This window comes from Rhineura floridana, chromosome 3 (assembly GCF_030035675.1).
Source record: "Rhineura floridana isolate rRhiFlo1 chromosome 3, rRhiFlo1.hap2, whole genome shotgun sequence".
Taxonomy (NCBI): domain Eukaryota; kingdom Metazoa; phylum Chordata; class Lepidosauria; order Squamata; family Rhineuridae; genus Rhineura; species Rhineura floridana.
Genome location: NC_084482.1, coordinates 63,620,640 through 63,638,152, shown reverse-complemented (window position 1 = coordinate 63,638,152; position 17,513 = coordinate 63,620,640). Strand labels below are relative to the sequence as shown.

Genomic DNA, 17,513 nt, shown 5'->3' with positions numbered 1-17,513 from the left:
GAACAGGTTTATGGACATAGATTTCTCAAGGAACTGGAGGGACTGAAATTGGGTCATATAGAAAGAAGCCAAAACTTACCCTTGCTGGGAGTTTGCAAATGACAGATTTTAGAGAAAAAGGGAGAAATGAGTGAACTGACTGACAGACAGGTGGACAGAGCAGGAGGGCAGAGCTGAACATTATTTTGGAACAGAAGGAAAGGAGTGGCGACAACTGGGAAAGCTACAGAGCAAACCCTCAGTCAACCCTACCATTGGGCAAAGGGGAGACTTCAAACAACAGGATACCAGGCTATCAATCATTTAAATTATTATATTTTTACTGAAGATTAGTTTGGATTTTCCACATGAGGCATCAACAGGTCTTGGGTTATCTCTAGAGAACCCCAAGTTACTATCTCCAAGGTGTACTTTTGTGGCAATTAACAATCACTTTGGCAGCTAAAGATTACTTGTGTGCATTCCTTAAGTCACTGCATACTGGTTTAATTTTTCAACTGCACCTCTGGAGGCTCATTGGCAATGTAATGAAACCTGCATCCGCTTCTATTATTGTGCCCACATCATGTGCTGTTTTAACAATCCATCACTTTTTGATGGATTAATGATGAATTCTAACTGAAATGCATCATTAAGAAAATTTAGGTCATTTGCTGGAAGACCAGATTCTGATCTGGCAAAGATCCTGATTAAAATAAGAATAATACTACTAGAAGTGAGTCAGTGGAATTGTGTCAGTTTTCCAGCAGCACAGTAGAAATCAGAACCAAGCCCTGGCTTTCTGAAAGCACTGATACTTGGCCTCCCATTGTGTGGCCACATTATGTATCCATGTGCAGTTCTGAAATGCGCCACAGCATTATGAACATTTCCCAGCAGCATTTAAACACCTAGCATTGCGAGCTGATGACTGACTGGCCTGATCAACTCTGTAGGTGTTCAGATAAAATAGTCATTAGGGATTTGTAACAACTCTACTAGATACGATTAAGCAGAGACACCTGAATGCCTGGTTTAAAAAAAGGCTGCAAAATTGGTAGCTACTCCAACTATCTCTACTACCTAAAAAAAAATAGAAAGGCTAAGATGAGGAACAGTTAGGCTATTTCTGAAACTGTATCATAAATAACACTGCCCCATGCCTTTGCTTATCTGTCCTCTCCATCTACTCCTGAATCACTTTACTGATGCAGATAGAAAAAAAGTACTGGCTTTCTTTGGATGTAATGCTAAATCACAATTTAACATTGCAAGAAGCCACCAAAGTGAGTCAGACTTATATATTCTACCCCGTTATGATCTCCAGGGGTAGCCAATGTGATTTCTTCCAATGTTGTCGGACTGTAACTGCCAATATCCCTGACAATTGGCTGCATTGGCTGGGGCTGATGGGAGTCAGAGTCTAACAACTTCTGGAGGACACCACATTGGCTATCCCTGTTCTAGTCTATGGGAAATATTCTAGACTTTAAACCTCTAATACTTTTAATTGCAAAAATATGGATTACAGAGCTACTAATTATAACAATAAAATTTTCACCATAATTCTTACACCCTTTCTGGACACTGAATGGATCGACAGTTTGATGGCACTTCCTCGATTCTATACATGGTGGGCATTCTCATTCTTAGTCGGTGAAGTGATTTGTCTAGTTAATTTCCATAACAAACAAGATTCTTTTAGTTATGCAACCCCCAAGCATTAGAGGTCCTCCTGGTGGTTCTGCTGCTCTCAGAGGTTTGGGAGTAGCAGATTATGAGACGGCCTTCTCAATGATAGACCCATGAATGTGGAACTTGCTCTCCGCAGAGGTGTGTCTGATATTATTATGATTGATTTGTAAGTGACTTGGAGAACTGATTAACAACACATTTAATCATAAATATAAATGCATTATGCCATTAAAACAGAACAAAACAACCCCCACAGCAGCCACAGGAAACTTTGGAAGCATACTAGTAATAGTAATAAAACTAGGGCTGCCAGGTCAGAAGCATCCCAAACCCTGAGATTTCAAGGGTAGGCCCTAGTGATGTTGTGACGCCCTTCCCTGGCTCTCCCTGTCAGGTTCCTACCTGCTCGTGGTTACTGCCTGTCTCTAGGCACCACCAGGGACTCCACCAGTCCGGACTGTCCTTTTTTATGGTTTCTCTCCCCACTCTAGCACAGATCTCAACAGATCCCCCTGCTAGGCAGCACCACCAGTCACGTCCTATAACTAGTAGTCCCAGAGACTCGGCCTGAGTCTCCCTCAATTAGGTTACCTCTGTGACTGCGTGCTTAAACTGTCCCAATCCCTTTGATTTACTCAGACTGCTTATAATTCTGGTTTGCTCTGAATACTTGTGGTGTTATATTCTTCCCTTCCCCGCTGCCACCATTTGTCACTCTTCAGCCTTGGTCATTACCTTACCCTCCCTTCTGGTCTGTGAAACCCCAGCCAAGGATCAGGCCTTTGGTAAACCAAAAGTATTTATTAAATATAACAAAGATAACAAGATTTCTTTAAAAGGCACTTAAGCATATGGTTACATCTATTCCTGAGGTACTGGTCTTAGTATTAATCCGAACTCCACCCTCTCCTCACATCCACCAACTCTCCACACAATCTCCTCTCAAAACCCACCAAAACAACCCTCTCAAGTCCACCAACGTCCACCCAGATTTAGCTGTCATTCTTCCTTTTATACTGTCAGCCATTTTAAACATTCAGCCAATCATCCAGCATTCTACTGCCCATTCACTCCCCCTTCCTCTTTCATTCTACTTACCATGTATCTCCTATACAAACAGCACTTACCCTATTTACACTAATACAGGAACATCACAGATGTCACGGGCAGACCCGTGATGTCATTAAGCATGATACATTAAGCATCAACCACAGTTGCTTGGAGCATACAATTAAAAAAAAACATTTCTCTGATTGGAAATTAAGAAAACGTAGCTAAAAGATGGAGCCTGGGTAGCAAACATTTAATCTAGCCTACTTGCTTCTAGCAAGAAGGGTTTAAATGCCCTCAGGCCAGGCCACCAGAAGGCCATTGTAGAAAGAAAGGAGCCTAGTGTTGTGCACACATTATATGGCAGCACTCAGGAGTAAAGATGGATGCCCCAAAGGCTGCAATTCTAAACACACTTACTAAGCTCCATAGAACTCAATAGGACTTAATTCTGAGTAGACAGAGCCTGGAAGATTATTTTAAATGTTGTTTTAGGTGACTTAGTGTGCAGCAGCCAAGGCCAGCACCTTGTAGGCACTCTAGCTTTTAAAAAAGTAACTTAAGTGTAATTGTAGTGATTACTTTTGAGTAACGGTAAAGTAATCAATTCCTTTCTGAACAATTGTAATAGTAATTTATTCCTTTTTGGAGCCATGTAACAGTAATTGCAATTTATTCATTTTTAAAAGTAAACACACACACAGAGGTTGTAGAATAATTCCTTTTATCCATAAGATAGCAATGGTGGTCTCTCCGCTGTTAAGGGAGGCGGGGAGGGAGGCAGAGGCCACTACTCAGATCTTTGCATGTCAAACCAAGTGCAACCACACACACACATACAGCAAGCATAATCTCCCTCACTTAACCACCTCCCGGATCCTGTCCTGACACCAACTAAGGGACACTTACCCAAGCAAACATTTTTGCCTGAGATGCAAAAATGTTAAAACACTGCAAATGCAGCACAGTAGCCAAAGAGGGTGGTGGAGGGCACTTTGTGTGCCAAGTGCAAACACAGTATTCACACACACACACACACACACACCTTCTCCTTTATCCATGTTCTTGCCCTCTGGCTCCATTCTTCTCCACCATCGTCCATTTTTTTAACAATTGTTTTCTCCACTCCACCCCCGTGTCACCCTCCACCTCCTCCCTCATCACCTCCTACCCACCCGCAGAGCACGAGGGCAGAGCAATGCTGCACAGAAGCCCATGTTTTTCATCAGAGGAGTAGAAAACTTCCCCTGCTCCCCCCAAAGTAATGCCCAACAGTAATGCTGGAAACATTACAATTACTACTCAAAAGTAATAACATTACTCCTCGTTCTATTACAATCAAAATGTAAAGGAATTACCCACTCGTTCCTCAAAAAAATAATAACTTACAAGTAATTTGTTTTTTGTAACTAATTACTTCCAAACTCTGTGAGTAGATATGGTTTGGATTGTGATGTTGGTAAAGCTTGACTAGGGATCCTCTGCAAAGATAGTCATCTTCAAGCAGGGTTGGCAACCCCCTGCCTGGAATGCCCTCCCTGCCTTTTAACATGGCTGCTCCAAACTTGACCCTTCACTTCAGAAAGAGGTTTGAGAAATGAGTAAGAGTTAAGAAGATTCTCTACCCTTTCCTGCCTACTCTATGGGCTGCTATAAACTCACTTTGACAGCCAATCCAATTCCAGTGAGTAATAATTGACAGACAGAAAACATATATGGTTTGGTCTACCTTCCATGGCGCAGAGTGGTAGCAGCGGTAACGCAGCCAAAGCTCTGCTCACGGCCGGAGTTCGATTCCAACGGAAGGAGGAAGTCAAATCTCCAGTAAAAGGGGTCGAGGTCCACTCAGCCTTCCATCCGTCCGTGGTCAGTAAAATGAATACCCGGCATATGCTAGGGGGTAAAGAAAGGCCGGGGAAGGAACTGGCAATCCCACCCCATATATACGGTCTGCCTAGTAAACGTCGCAAGACACCCTAAGAGTGAGAAAACGACTTGCACTATAAGTGCGGGGACACCTTTACTTTTTTTAGGGATGTTGAATAATCAACAGGGGAACACACTGACTGACCGAGATGAAATAAAAGGAAGATGGAAGCAATACACTGAAGCACTCTATAAAAGAGATGCCAGGATGACACATTCATTCACGGAGGAACTGTATGATGAAGAACCAGTAATTTTAGAATGTGAGGTGAAAGCTGCTCTTAAAATACTTGGAAGAAACAAATCACCAGGAACAGATGGCAAAGGTGTGTGTTTTGCAACCCAGGAGTGGCTGAGTCCATGGCTGGTTCACATACTGGGCTTTATTTGTTTGACAGTACTCATCGGTTCAGAGTACCAACACCTCTTTGTTTGCTGCTCATGCCAGCCATTTTGTGCTGGCACCAACTGCACTTTTATCAATATATGAGTAATGGCACCTCACTGTTCTACCAAAAAAAGCACTGTTCACACATAATACTAGCCAACATTTTGTTCAGCCAAAGTATTGTGTGTTTGAACATCTGAACCCAGGCTACAGACTAACCATTGCTTGTTTTCTGCCAAGAAACCATGATATAAAGCCACAAAGGCACAAGGCAAGAGCAGCTAGAAAACTAGCCAAGCTTTAGGAAAACAAGCCATAGCTTTTGCTAGTCTGTGAAATGACTAACAATTGGTTGGAAAAAAAAACATGACTTAGGGCTCATCCACATGGCGATTTAGTGTGTGTCTGGTGCTACTTGCATCCCTTTGTAATTCGCATGCTTCACATGACATTGCGGGCAAGCAAAAGCTAGAACACAGTTTTCCCCTTTAAATCAGTAACAAACCAATGCAATTATAATGTGAAAAGGAAAGGAAACACCATCTCAGCTTCGCTGAGCTCCTCCATGTAGGCACTTTGCTTCTGTTTTTTTTATTGGGCAGACTCTCTTATGCCCCATCACCGGCTGCCTCTCTCTGCTGCCTGCAAAAGCTGTGGCCGCTGCCTACTTTACCTTTCACTCACTCCCCCCTCTAATCAGTTTCATATAGTTTTGTGTCAATTGCACCCCAAGGCTCTCCCTGAGGCATGAAATTGACAAGGAACAATGAAACAGACAAAAAAACCCCACCTCTTCTCCATTAGCAATATGGATACTCTGGAAGGAGTAAACATGTAAAATTGTGGGCAGGGCTACAACAAAACAGCGATACGAAACCTTTCCAGAGGAATGCCTACTTGTGTGAAAGGAAAACAGTGGATTGGAAGGTAGGAAGTGTAAATCTTGCAAATCTATCACGATGGCAAAAGCTGCATCTTTAATATGAAGTGCAGTTCCTGTGTGAATGAGCCCTTAGTGTTATGTCCAAACACAGGGTTTCTTGCATCTAGATCTGGATTGGGGGAAGGAATACATGGGTTTGACTATTAACTATAAACATAGGCATGTTTAGGTATGAAGATATAACACAGGGATCATCTATCCATTGCCAGGCTCCAGCTGTGATGAAAGCTGCAAAGTCCACGCACAACAGGGGAGTTTACTAGGGCCCTGCGCAGGCCACCCTATCCACCTGTGGATCCATTCCAGATGGGGGGAATCAGGCAGCCCACCCTGGGTCGACCTGGGGGCCACCCACCCCAGCTTGGTTGTTGTTGTTATAGGCCTTCAAGTCGATTACGAGTTATGACGGCCCTATGAATCTTTATATATATATATATATATATATTCATATTCATGGTATGAGGTATTCAGAGATGGTTTACCATTGCCTTCCTCTAAGCCTACGGTGCCCGGTATTCCCAGGCAGTCTCCCATCCAAGTACTAACCAGACCTGACCCTGCTTCGCTTCTGAGATCAGACGAGATCAGGTGTGTTCAGGGTAGTATGGCCATACCCCAGCTTGGAGCCATTCCCAAACAAGTTCAGTGGCAGTGCTCATGTTCCAAAAAACCCCACCCTAATTAAACATATGGCGGAGAGGAGGTGAGGGAAGGAGACGTGTCTCCTTCCCCTTCCCCTTCCCCTTCCAACCGAGAGCAAGGTCAATTTATCTTTTGTGATGCTGTTATGCAAAAGGGCTTCCCTACAGAAAACAGTAGCACATAGGAAGGAGCAATCTTGGGAGGAACATCCCACAAGGAGGGAATGATCCAGGAAAGCCGTTTGCAACACAACATCCTTCAGGATTGCTCCCTGTTTTGCAAAACAGCATTGTGACTGAGAGCGCAATCCTGGGGGAAGCTGTTTTGCAAAACAATGCCTGCACCCCCAGAGGATCGCTGCCTCTGCTCATCAGGCAGGAAGAAAAGCTGTGGCTGCCTGAAAACATCTGAATGGGCCCAATTTGGCTCGGGCCTTAGCCAAATCTGATGCACAGCCCTAGAATTTACAGTTAGACTCTGGACATCTTACAGGGAGCACAATCCTAGACCTAATAGATAGGGTCCTACAATTATTTTTGGAACAAGGATTATTAGCCAGTATAAACTATGTGCCTTACTTCTAAGGAGACAGGCAAACTTGAGTGAAATGTGAACTAAAAATGGATGAAAACAATTGTTCAAGCTGCTTTTGCTCTGGCAAAGTACAGCCAAGTTAGTACTAATCCTTCAGTAATATATTTAATGGAATTCTTAATGTTTAGGGAGATGGTGCGAAGAAACAGAATCAGCTTTGTACTCTTTCCCCTTCATCAGGGAGAAAGCTAAGCCAAGTATCAAAGAGGCAGCGTTACATGGACTCTTTTGACATCAGCTAAGCATTTCGCAAACCAACATGGAAATTTTGGAAAGCAATGTACTGATCCCCAGCCCAGTCAATACACTCTGTTTGGTTTTTCAAAAACAGGGCACAATTCATCTCCAAGGGAGGTACAAAAACTCAGGAGAAGAGACTTGGAAAGACCTAATCCATCTAGACCTCATGAGATGCAAGCTCACATGAGGAAAGTGCAACAGTACTTCTTTTAGAATATTCAGAGTAAATGCCCTAAAACACAAGAGGAGCCCTGCTGGATCAGGCCAAAGGCCCACCTCATCCAGCATCGTGTTCTCACAGTGACCAACCAGATGCCTATGAGAAGCCTGAAAGCAGGACCTGAATGCAACAGCATCAGCTCCACAAGTAGGGCAAGGGGACAATAACCCTCTTGCTCCTTGTGTTCCCCAGTAACTAGTATTCAGAGGTATACTACCTCTGATGGTAGAGGTAGTAGATAGCCACTATGGCTAGTAGCCTTTGATAACCTTATCCTCCATGGTTTTTCTAAATCCACTTTTAAAACCATCCAAGATTGCACCCGTCACTGCCTCTTGTTGAAGTACTTTTTTTGCCTATCCTGACTCTTCCAACACTCAGCTTCATTGGATGTCCACGAGTTCTAGTATCGTGAGGGAGAAATGATGCTTAATAAAGAACGCTTGTCTGCCAATAAATATGGTAACACTATGTTAAGTTGCCCCTTCCCTACCCCCATACAGGGGGACTTCTCATGACCTCCCCTACACATTCAGTGATCATGCAGGGGCAGGGAGCAATGGAATCTGGCCATACCCCTCAGTGCTCTCAAATTCGGTGTTAGCAAGAAGAAGCCCTATACTCATACAGTCATATGCTAGGGTTAGAAATATTTCTCCCAGATTCAACTTTGATCTCTGAAATTTGGTACAGTTTCAGCTGTTTGGGAAGAACAGACCAGTTTGTCCAGTTTGCGGGGCCTTACCAGAAGACAGCTTGGGCTTCTTTTCCATTTTTTAAAAGGCATTTCCTGTGCTGGCTAGGGCTGACGGGAGCTGTAATCCAAATCATCTAGAAGACACCAGGTTGGCAAAGGCTGACATTGGCCATGTATTGAAGTGACAGTCCAGCAATGCTGGTTGCATCCAGAACCTCTCCCACAGAGATGAAGACAGAGAGCCCAGATTCTTCCCAGTGTTAATCCTTAGCAAAAGAAGAAGCAGAATCCTCCCCTGATAAGCCTCAACTATTCAAATATTTGCCTGAGCATCTGAGATGCAAAACGACAAGAAGGGAGGACTCTACCAAAGAGCTTCAATAGTTGTTCACATTAGAGAGAGAGGAGGCCCTCCAAATGTTGTTGGATTTCAGTTCCCCTCAATCCCTGGCAGCATGGGCACTAGTGAGAGGTGTTGGGGAGTGTAGGCCAACAATATTTGGATGGCCACAGTTTCCCCATCCTTGAACTATCAGAAACCCTGCCATTCACCCTTTACCCTTGCTGATATCACATAGCAATTCTGTTCTTGCCAAAATATAGGAAACAATGGCTGATTTGCGTACCATTGGTGCATACCACAGCACAAAATTCAAGTAATCATTTTCACATTGGCTCAGAAACTGGACACTTTTTCCTGTCTTCCAGCAAGAACTAAATGGCTATGTGAACATTGTGCCTGTGAACAGCCAGAGAATGAAATAAATGGGAGGGAGCAGGATTTTGCACCCCAGATGCCTCCAAATTTTCTGCTAGCCCGTACGTTGGCTCAACAAAAAGCAGTGGGGTGATATGTTGGAAATTAGCTAGTTTTCTACGGTTTGATCAACTTAACCTGTCCAGGTTCATAATTTTAAGACCCTAACCCTCCCCTCCAACACTTTTGTCAGCCCCCTCTCTCCTGGATATGCATGCATGTGTTCATAGTGACAGATTCCCAATTCCACAGACAGTGTCTATGTTTGCATGAGAGTTGAAAACCTTGTCTGTCAACTCTTCTGTGATAGTTTTTCAATCCTTCCTTTTATTGACTAATAAGCCCTTTAGGCTGACCTTGACTGGATAACCTTTTAATACAAGTAAAGGAAAGTAGGACATACAAACAATCCAGAAAAAGTAAAATAAATCTGTACCTGGAGAGATTACAGCTGGGACTTGCTAACAACTAAGTAGGTATGGAGGATCAATTCAATTCAGTTCACATTTAAAGGCGAGCTTGCCTAATTCACACTTTCCATAATGATACGTGAACAGAAACACAGCCATTCTTTGACATTCTCTTTTCTCCAAATTTTCCAGTGCAGCTCTCCAGCCAAGTAATGGATACAAAAATGCAAATACTAGGGTAAAGTTTGCATTAAAATGCATATATTAGAAAATAAAATGCAAAAATGCATGACGTTAGGCAAAATTGCATACAAAGAAGTGTCTATTAGAAGAAATTCACACAAAAATGCTGATGAATCTTAGTGATTTTTTAAAAATCACAACCTGATATGGAAATGTGGAGAACTGAACTTAAGACTGGAAGGATGAGAAACTCAGAGAAAGAAAAATTGACAGATTCCATCCCTACCATGGAGTAGACTTGCGGGTTGGCCCCCTTCTTTTTAAAAAATATTATTATTCTGAAAACACATGTATCTGTCTCCATTTTGGAATGGCTCAAACAAAAGACTTTGGGGGCTCGTTGGGCCCAAAACCTGACACTGGGATTTGGCGTAAGAAAACTTGCAGTTTTGTTATTTTTTAAAAAAGAAATCCTTACTATTTTATGTTTTTTCCTAGTTTTGAAGTATATTCTTCTTCTTACTTTTAAATGCTATGTGAACTTTGATTATCTTAAATAAATGCAAATTTACTTGTTAGCTGAATAATGTGCCTGGGGTGTATGCATGTTAAATATTGCCTACTAATGTCATTGCCAGGTTTATGTTACCAGAACTGCTTCTCCCAAAACTATTTGCATAAAAGGATTTCAGTAAGTCATTCTAGCTGTGTAGCTTGGTGGTGGCAATCTACCAAAAGTTTCTATGAATTTTGGGGTGACATAGTGGCTTGGCAGCAGAGCAGAAACTTAAGAAAGAAGTTTGGATGCTCCTTCTGTCCCAGCTCATCAAAGATACCTAAGGGGGATCCCTTCAATCAGAGCCTTGCTAGAACTAGATGGGAAGACACTGGGGGGCAAATAAGTGTCCCAAGCCACCAGTTGACTGTCCCTGCTAGATGTCATTTGACAGGGTTTGTGCATTCTCAGTGTGCACCAGCAATTCCTCCAACCTCACCCCACCCAGCAAACACCTCACTGTGTTTCCATTGTAGTCAGATAGTAAAAGAAAATGGTCATAAAGAGAAATGGTCATAAAGTTCCTTCCTCAGAACTATGTGGCCAATTGAACAGAATGTCAGGAGAAAGGCCAGAGAGCACCATTCCAGCAACATTCTGTGAGAAGAGAAGTTAGAGCAAGTGTTGGCCAAACCAGAGCAAATGTTTATGAGAAGATGTTCTCTATTTCTCAGCCCCAAGGATGTGTGGATGTGTGCGCGTGTGTGCATACCGTGCATGCATGAGGGAAAGAGAGTTCTTTCCCCATTCCATAAAAAGGGCATTGGAAGAGGCTTTCCATTTTTATTAGATTCCACAAGAGCAGCATGGCTTTAGGTTGGGATTTAAAGACACTCTGGCTATGATTAAAAAGTCGGGTTTCAAGAATTATTGGGCAGAAGGTGAAGAAAGGGTCCCTTGCACAATTTCAGTAAAGCTATGCTGAGGCAGTAATAGTGTGATTTGTGGGAGTGGGAGCAAAGAAAGGACATTGAGCTAGTTGGAAAAAATAAGATTATATTATATATATTTCATTACATCTTTGCCCGTACATCACTGGATGCCTCAGCAGGCAGGCAGACAGACACCTCCCCTTTCCCACTTTCTATTGCATCCTATGGAACGGAACCAACGGTTTATCAGCACACTGTCACAAATAGGGAAACGCAAATACCCCCCAATTTGTTATCTAGTGATATTCATGCTTGCATTATTGCTGGTTAAATAAATTCTAGGTCTTCCCAAAGCAAAACAAGAGAAGGTAGAACTATATGAAGCTATAAAACCATTGCACTCTATAAGTCATGAAAGCAAGGGAGCAAACATGGGGATGAGCCCATGGGAGGAAACAGGAGAATCATCTTTCACCACCAGGCATCCAGTAAACAGTGGAAATAGGCCTTCGAAAGATCTGTACTGTCATCAGTATATGAAGGAAGAAAGAGACCTGATATACATGCAATAAATGTGGTAAGTTTGTTTTGACAATCAGAGACAACTTAAATCTACTCTCCATTTAGACTGACTTGGAAAATGTTGTTATTCAGACACAGTGCACAAGCTGCATAGTGCATAATTACACACCACACATTTAAAGCACATTATTTCCCCCAACGAATCCTGGAAACTGTAGCTTGTTAAGGGTGCTGGGGATTGTAGCTCTGGGAGGGGTAAACGACAGTTCTCAGGATTCTTTGGGAGAAATGATGTGATTTAAATGTACAGTGTGTGCTCAGCCATAGTTGTCCAAGAATACAAACATTGGGAGGGTTGATACTTAACAATGGGCGACAAAAGCAATGGAGCAACGTCATTCATATTTATTAATCCATGCAGGAGAAGTCTCCTCCTTGGTAACACTGCTTACGTCCGTGACAAATCAGGGGCAGGCTATTTTCTGTGATCCCAGATGCATGATATACAGAACCTCCACCATGAGGTGGCCTTCGTACAGCCTTCGTATTGCTTCCAGGCAATTTTACCTTTGCAAATGCTCTTCACACACACACACACACACACACACACACAGAGAGAGAGAGAGAGAGAGAGAGAGAGAGAGAGAGAGAGAGAGAGAGAGAGATTTGCTTTCAAGTAGCATTCTGATTCTCGCTCTTGTATCTCTCCTTCTTCTGAAGTTAAATGGAACTTTAAATTATTCCTTTTATGTCCTCTCTCAACATTGCACTGTTGTTAAAAAAGAAAGAAGCATATACATTCTGCACAATTTGATCCTTCAACATCCCATTATGTAGTGGCATGTATTTTCTGCTGCAGAGACACAAATAGCCAAATTGTCGTTCCATATCTATTTTGTATCTCCCCGAGAATCAAAGTAATCTATTAGAGCGACTCATCTGTTCCCAAATGGAAGCGTTCAGTTGTGCTCTGCATTTGAGGTTTAGGAGTATAGCTAGACAGCTGCTTCCTTCAGCAGCCATCGTGCTTTTGCTCTTCCTTTCCTGACTCAATAATGGTTTTTGAGATGAATTTACATATAGAGTTCTGTCACCCTTCTTTATTACCCACCATTGCTGGGCTATTAAAAACACAGAGATGGAAGCTCTCAGTCAGTTCACCCAAGTCACTTAAGTCCAGACTACATGTTACCATAAACACATGTAAACAACTTAGAGCAGCCTTTCCCAACCAGTGTGCCTCCAAAGGTTGTTGGACCACAATTCCCATCTTTCCTGACCATTGGCAATGCTGGCTGAGGCTGATGGTAGTTGTGATCCAACAACATCTGGAGGCACACTGGTTGGGAAGGGCTGACTTAGAGGTTTTATTACAATCAAGTGGTATATAAATTTTGCTAAATGAATCATGGCAACTGCCATTCCATGTCTCCCTATACTGTTTATTTTTAAAAAAATATTTAAAAGGATTGCCTTCTCCAGCACAAACCTGCCCATCATGGAGGATAAAGGCTATCAATGGCTACTGGCCATGATGGATATGTTCTACCTCCACTGTCCAAAGCAGTACACCTCTGAATGCCAGTTGGTGGGGAGAGTGCTCTAGTGCTCAGGTCCTGCTTATGGGCTCTTCCCACAGGCATCTGGTTGGCCACTGTGAGAACAAGACACTGGGCTAGGTGGCCTTTTGGCCTTTTCCTGCAGGGCTCTTCTTATGTTCTTATCTATTGAGATCATCACTTGAAGTTCTGTCCCAGGCACCTCCCTCCCAACTCAGCCTTTGGCTACTAGGGGGGACAAAGCCTTTTCTGTAGCATTGCTCTGACTACAGAACTCCCTCTTCAGGCACATTGGTCTGGTGCTGGAATTTTCAACCCAGGTCTAAAACTGTCCCTTGACCTCCCAGTGATAAACAATATGGACCTGCTTAACATTTTTTTAATGCTCTTCTGTATATTTTGGATTTCAGCTATTTAAAGCTGGATTTGGCAGCTGTTTTTGTGCTGTTTAATGTTGAAATTCTAAACTGCCTTCAAGACTAATGATGGAAAGGTAGGACAGAAATGTTTTAATTAAAGGGGATGTGTGCCATGATGTTATCACACTCACTGCTGATCCACTTCATTGGCTGCTGCTTGAGGGGATGAGCAAATGCAGAGGGCAATGTCATAACATTTCAACTAAACACTACAGGGTGGATGGGGAACCTTTTTCATCCTGAGGACCATATTGCCTCATAGGCAACTTTCCAGGGGCCACATGCAAGTTGTGGATAGGAGCCAGAGGCAAACATGAACAGAGACTCTTTTACCCTTGCACTGTAGGCTACATTCCATCCACACAAAAGTTAGAGGTTTCTGCACATGCCCATGTTTCCCTGTCCACTATCCAGACAAGCAAGAGGCATTATCACAATTGAAGGATACATTCTAGGCAAGCAAAAGCACAAGGGTGCCGTGGGGCAGAGCAGGGTGGTGGTGGAGGGGAAACCAAAGGGAGTTTCAGATAACACAGAGAGAGAGAAGGTGGCTTGTCGGGGATTATGGACCTGCTCAGGCTAGCCCTGTGCACACAGATACCTTGCTGATATGTGCCACACATCCCTGACAAGGTAAAATAAAGCTCCTGTCCATCAGGGCATTTCAAGGTTTCCTTACTAGGGAAAGACACAAAAGTGAAGAATCACCCTGCCTCAACGCAGTCCTCAAGTTTATAGAAGCTGGTACAGGAATCATGTAAGTATCAGGAACTTGTGGGATCTGGAAAGACTGCCTCCTTTTGCAAATGTGCTTGGTCATCGCATGCGAGAAACACTGAAATGTTCTTAAAAGATAACAGTTTGAACATCACACATGCTCACATGTCAGTCTATCTTTCTAGACATAAACTGGTGACCATTTGCCCCTGTATGGCAATGTGAATAATGCACGCTCTTTCAGCCATCTGGTACAAGATGTTGGGAGCCAACAGACAGAGCCCGGGGCTTATTAGACCACAGAGATCAGCAACAGGCAATAACTGGCCCCTCTTTGTCTCCCCCAAAGGTGAAACAAAAGGATGAGAGAGTGATTGCAGACAATGAAACCATACAAAGCTAGATATCATAGAAAAGCAATTTGCTTTTTCTCAGACTCTGTTCTCCAACCACCTGTCTCACAGGACTATTGTGTGGACATATCAAATAATGACTGCCAAAAAGAAAACAGAAAACCATTCCAAAAATGTTCTGTGAAGGAAGAAACTGTGGCAATCACGGCATTAGACATCAAACGGTTGTGTCATACACCAAACTTGTATGGCTACTATACTCCTGAAGGAATCACTGGTTCAATGAACGCATGAATGATTATATTCATGATTTTCCTTTTTGGTAGTTTATTTCCCTCCCTAAGCAGCCAATGATGACAGGCCAAGAGCCAACTCTTCCCATTTTAAAGAGTTGCTTGAACCAGATAAATATAGGGAGGCCACATTAGCAACACAGAGAATAATTTTTGCCTAAATCTCTTGCTGAGATGCGACAGGTAAGGTTGGATGGGAGGGATGAAGGTCACGTCTTTACCAAAGGGTGTTACAGAGTGGTGAAAGAGACAAGGGAGCACTGTGTGGTGTGTGGCTGCTGATTGACCAGAAGTCCTAGCCCAGGAATTGGATCCCCTTATTTGTAAAAGGGGATCAGAGGACACCAAGTATGTGGACAGCTAAGTGTGGGAACCATCCACAGAGGAAGCCTTGGAAGGTACCACCCTGCCAAAACCTCTCCTGGGAAGGGAGCCACAGAAGCCTGAAGAGATATCATCAGCATGGTCTGGAGAGGTAGTCCCTAGAACTTTCAACAGTACAAGGGCTCTGATGGAGCAGTCCCTAAAGAAAACATCATGGCCCCTTTAAGCAATGGCAGTTATCTCAGAAAGAGGAGGAAAACTGAGCTGGAAACACCAGGCCTTCTTAAGCTTTCAACAGGCTTTAGACCTTTGCTCGCTGTCTAGAGTATAGGGATGGGATCCATTGGCTGGTGCTACTTCTAAAGCATTCCGTCAACATAACAGGCAGTATCAGTTTGAGTTTGTTCTTTGTTTACTATCCACTGCTTTTACTGTGCTGATTTTGGAAAACAAATATCAATATTTTGAAAAGAAATAGCAATATTTTGAAAAGCAATACCAATAAATGAAAGGAATATCAATATTTTGAAAGGAAACATGATTCTTCAGGTTGCTGATCTGACAAATATAGTTAAATGAGTGATACGGAGTTACCTTCAGTTCTGATGGTGAATGGAGAGTCCCCCAGTCTTTTGGCTGAAAACTGACCTCCCAGTGATGTCATTAAGAAGCAGAGAGTGAAAAATCCAATCCCAACCACGAATATCCTATGCAAGGAGACAAGAGAGGAGGTATAATCACGTATAAAGCTAAACAATATGCAGGAAAACGTCCTACAGATTCCCATTATGGGCTGCTTTGCTCTGCAGATGTCTTTGATTTCTTCACATGCTAGCATTTGACCACCATGTTCCCAGGAGATGAGAGGGTGGCTACTCCAGATGCCAGATTTGGATCTGCCAGTGGAAGTACAAAGCTGAGAAGACTTTTTTTTATACTAGCATTCGTGCCTAGAGTTAAGGGTTTTTTTGCCATGGGGTAATCTGGTGTTTTCAAACATTACAATCTGATCCTTAATCAATTGTAGGCAGTCATGAATTTTTGTTGTTGCTACACTAAGTCAGAAATGAGAAACACAGCCTTCAAAACTTCACTGTTTGTTTGTTTGTTTGTTTGTTTGTTGTCATCCCTTCCCCCCCCCCTCATATTGGTTGGGTTGAATAAGCTGCAGGGCAGGAGTAAACATTGTGTTAGCCAGAAGAGAACAGAGTGCTCCTCTCAGTTAGACAAATTAATTGTACTTAACAGCAATGAAAGCTGCATGTACCAGAACATTCACCATAGGGCAGAAATCCACAGGGAGATTCTCCTGCACAAATGTCAGAGTAACGCTCCCTGCCATTTCTGAAGCGTATTTAGTCATTTCACCCACTCTTCACTAATATAATGGAAAATACTGTGCAGCCTAACTTGAGCCAAATAACAACAACTACTACTACTACTTCTGGAAGAAGCTCAGACTGGGACCTTGGTGGGCCTCTGAAAAGTAGATGGCCTATACCTAAAAGACAAATGTCACTCACTCCTGTTCTCTTTTATCCCCAACAAAGATTGCTCTGAAGCCTAGGCACATATAGTTCCAGTTAGCTTGTTGGGATAGGATCAAGTCTTGGATACAGAAGCATAAGATACGAGTCTGTCAAAAGGGGCTCCTCCAGATGACCTGTATATTAACCATTCATCCTGATTTGCTTGCACAAAGTTTACTGTGTTCTGTCTTTATTGAACATTCATTCTGATTTGTTTGTGACAATGAGCATTCAGCCTGATTTGCTCGTGTGGTATTTATACATCAGTTTTTCATTCCATACTTTTCAATGCATTTTTCCATCACTTTCATACCTGCAAAAAAGTCTGGGTTTTTTTTAAAGTAGATTTGTTGCACTAAAGTGACAGCAGGCCCAGCAACAGCAGGTGGCCAGGTTGGGCACTGGAAGAGGCCCTCTGGTGCTAAGAGGGGGCCCTGCTGCTGGGACTGCGCACGTGTAGCTTCCGCTCTGCACTAGCATCAGGTCACAGAGCATGCACCCCATGCCCTGAAGCTGGTGCAGCTTTGCAGCCACCATCCCATACAACACTCCTGGTGGTGGCAGCACAGGCTGGCCACACAACTTCCTGCACCATTGTGGTGCCATGTCAGCATGCTAAGCAAACCTACACAGACCTAAATTTCC

General features: G+C 43.0%; 1 protein-coding gene and 1 pseudogene across 2 annotated transcripts in view; both read right to left on the bottom strand.

Annotated features, from left to right (window-relative positions):
• The window catches only part of MGAT5B (alpha-1,6-mannosylglycoprotein 6-beta-N-acetylglucosaminyltransferase B), a 284,082-nt gene that overhangs the window by 254,764 nt on the left and 11,805 nt on the right, over window positions 1-17,513 (bottom strand). For both annotated transcript variants that reach the window (XM_061621826.1, XM_061621825.1), the window contains exon 2: window positions 15,934-16,046. In XM_061621826.1, the coding sequence (XP_061477810.1) occupies window positions 15,934-16,046 (113 nt within the window). The remainder of the gene's footprint in view (window positions 1-15,933; window positions 16,047-17,513) is intronic.
• Window positions 6,479-6,597, bottom strand: LOC133382710 (5S ribosomal RNA; annotated as a pseudogene).